The 2,998-nt window shown below is 40.1% G+C and overlaps 1 protein-coding gene across 1 annotated transcript in view; it reads left to right on the top strand.

Moving 5' to 3' along the window:
• Nucleotides 1–301: 301 nt before the first annotated feature.
• The window catches only part of LOC115819516 (dystrophin-related protein 2-like), an 18,618-nt gene continuing 15,921 nt past the window's right edge, over nt 302–2,998 (top strand). Inside the window, exons 1-2 of the mRNA XM_030783025.1 lie at nt 302–355; nt 2,650–2,687. Of these exons, the coding sequence (XP_030638885.1) occupies nt 302–355; nt 2,650–2,687 (92 nt within the window). The remainder of the gene's footprint in view (nt 356–2,649; nt 2,688–2,998) is intronic.

The raw sequence follows: 2,998 nt of genomic DNA, 5'->3' as shown, positions 1-2,998 counted from the left end.
TGAATGCTCTTCCCATAAGTACTAGAGAATTCACAACATACGCCAACTCAGCTTCGAATGGTTTGCCAGCTTCTATAAGTGTGCATGAATGTTTAATTAATCACCAGAGTTTTACGATGAAAACATGTTTCTTACATTTAAAATAAAAAATTCTATGAGTCTATGTTGCCAATTAGGTGTGTGTGTGTGTGTGTGTGTGTGTGTGTGTGTGTGTGTGTGTGTGTGTGTGTGTGTGCATGGCTGTGTGTGTGTGTGTGTGTGTTTGATTTGGCAGGTAGCCGGCCTGTCCTGTCTCCTCAGCATGGCTCTATGCTGTGGCCACGTGCAGGAGGTCCTGACACGGGCTCTGACACAGGTAGAGGAGGAGAGATTTCTCACAGGAAGTTAAATAGACAGACCGATAAGTCATGTGTAGAATGTTGCAAAGCATGTGGTGGCAGCATCCAGAGCAGGTACGTACAATACACAGTTTTTGAATACTGGATATATTTGGATCTATTATACATTGATGTGTGTGCGTGCGTGCGTGCGTGCGTGTGTGTGTGTGTGTGCGTGCGTGCGTGTGTGTGTGTGAGTGTGTGTGTGTGTGTGTGACTGTGTGTGTGTGTGTGTGTGTGCATGTGTGCATGTGCGTGTGTGCGTGCGTGCATGCGTGTGTGTGTGTGAGTGTGTGTGTGTGTGACTGTGTGTGTGTGTGTGTGCATGTGTGCATGTGTGTGTGTGCATGTGTGTGTTTGTGAGTAAACAGAGAGAGAGAGATGCACACACAAACAGAATGACTTTTTTTTAAAAGCTCTCACATACCTTTATTGCCACATTGTTTTGCTGTATAATTCATTGACTGAAGCACCAAGGGATGTTCAACATAGAATAAATCAAGAAATAGATTTTGAGCACGTAGATTTTGTATATTTTCCCTTCTTTCTTGATGTTCATTAATGTTAATACAGCCTTTTTTAAGTATTGCAGCTTTAACATGATAGCATGATAACATGAACTGCAGTGTATAATACAGTGCCCCGCCCCCACATCTCAGATTACGATCCTGAATCTTTCTGTCTTCTTTTCAGCATTTTTCAGAGTCTGCTGTTACCATTACTTCATACTCCTTCCCTCTCCTTTACTTTCAGTCCTGCTTAAAAACCAGATGAGAAATCTTGCCTTCTGATTAAAAAAGTAAATAAGTAAAAGTCTGTGATCAGTAGCGTTATAGTACTGAATGGCTTCAGCCATGATGGCTATTATCTTTTGAAGTCTTTGCCTATAAGTAAGCTCGTCATACAGGGATGTAAAGAAATGGAGACCAGAGAGAAATATAAATGGAGAAATATATGTTTTATTAAAAGTGTCAAAATGTGACACAGTTTATCTAAGATTTGTTGCTGTGGCAAATCCATGTCCCCTTTTCATTCAGAAGATGCTATTTTTCCTTTCTTGATTTTCACTTTCATTTTCAATCTGATCTCTAGATGAACATTTTGTGCAAATATACTGAAAAAATGCTGTACGAAAAACAGTTAGGATTAATAACAATGTAAAGTTTCATGAAACTGTTCTAGAGCCATTTCATCTATTTTATGAAATGAACATGTCACAACTCATGCCTATGTGTCTAATGTTGACAGTTCTCAATTTCTGGCAGTTGTTTGTGCCTGTCTTTGTTTTTTCACCAACCAGATAAGACAGAACTCACAACGAACAAACACAAATCCACCCTGGCGTAAATATAGTCAAATACATGCAAACAAGAAAACTCTGTAGAGCTCACACACACACACACACACACACACACCAAGAAATTCCATTTCTTTAGTGACACCACATGTGACGTCCTGTACATGTTTTTAGCTGGAAACAGAGATGCAGATGACACTCTGTAGAGCTGTGTATGTGTGTATGAAAGATGGCAGGTCCTGTGGGGAGACCAGGGAGATTAAGAGACTTTCAACCTTGAGTGAGAATCTTTTGTAATGAGACAGCGTGCTTTTAGAAATGCATTCATGCATAGCATCCTGACATGACATGCAGATGTGATGCATGTATGGGCGTGTGTAAGAATATGTGTACGTGTGTTTGGGAGAGACAACTGATGTATCTGGGTTAATTAACACACACACGGTAAACTACTGAAGCAGAAACATGCCACTGCAGCATCTGAAATGCCTGAGACAACTAGTTAGCCTAATTTGAATGGAAAACACACACACACGCACACACACACACACGCACACACACACACACACACACACACACACACACACACACACACAAGCACACACACATCCAGTTAAATCTCCATCCCTGGAAACTTTAGATAAACTATTTGCAAATACAGGAGTTTTGAAAGTGTAATATTGACTCTAAGAATATTTTATGTAATGCCTGCTGGCTAGAGTAGATTAAGCAAATACTTACTGAGTGTTTGTTTGAGTTAAATATTGAGTTACATTTAACACCTGCCAGAGTAATTGCACTGGAAGGTAGCACCATCTCGCAAGTTATTTTAACACTATCAGTGTAGATAAATGTAACATAACTGAAATGTTCTCTGTGCAACTCTAAGAAATCCTGCAGTACTACAGAACACTTCCAAATTTGCTGTGTATAAATTCACATTTTTTGTGAAAGCTCTACACTGTCTGATTGTAGGATACAGTTCTCTGGGAGCTGGCTCTGCTAGAGGAAAGGTCAGATGTGTCTGAATTAACCGTGGGCATGGTTTGTATCATAAATGAAAGATACAAACTATACTGAAAGAAGGTCTGGTTCCTGTGGTTCCTGAGTTAGCTAAGCAATAAAAACTGAGCATCCCAAATGAGCCAACAAGGTAACTTCAAGCTACAGCTTCTATCATGTACTTCAAATGTAGCTCACTTCCCAGCGGGCTTTGCCTTGAATGTTTACTTCCTTAAAATTCCATTCCATTTCCTAGAGCAAGTGGTAACTGGATATTTAAGCACATGCTCTGTCTATACCTGCTGGACAGTTAGCTAGATGC

This window comes from Chanos chanos, chromosome 8 (genome assembly GCF_902362185.1).
Source record: "Chanos chanos chromosome 8, fChaCha1.1, whole genome shotgun sequence".
NCBI classification, from domain to species: Eukaryota; Metazoa; Chordata; class Actinopteri; order Gonorynchiformes; family Chanidae; genus Chanos; species Chanos chanos.
This window is presented reverse-complemented; position numbering and strand designations above follow the sequence as displayed.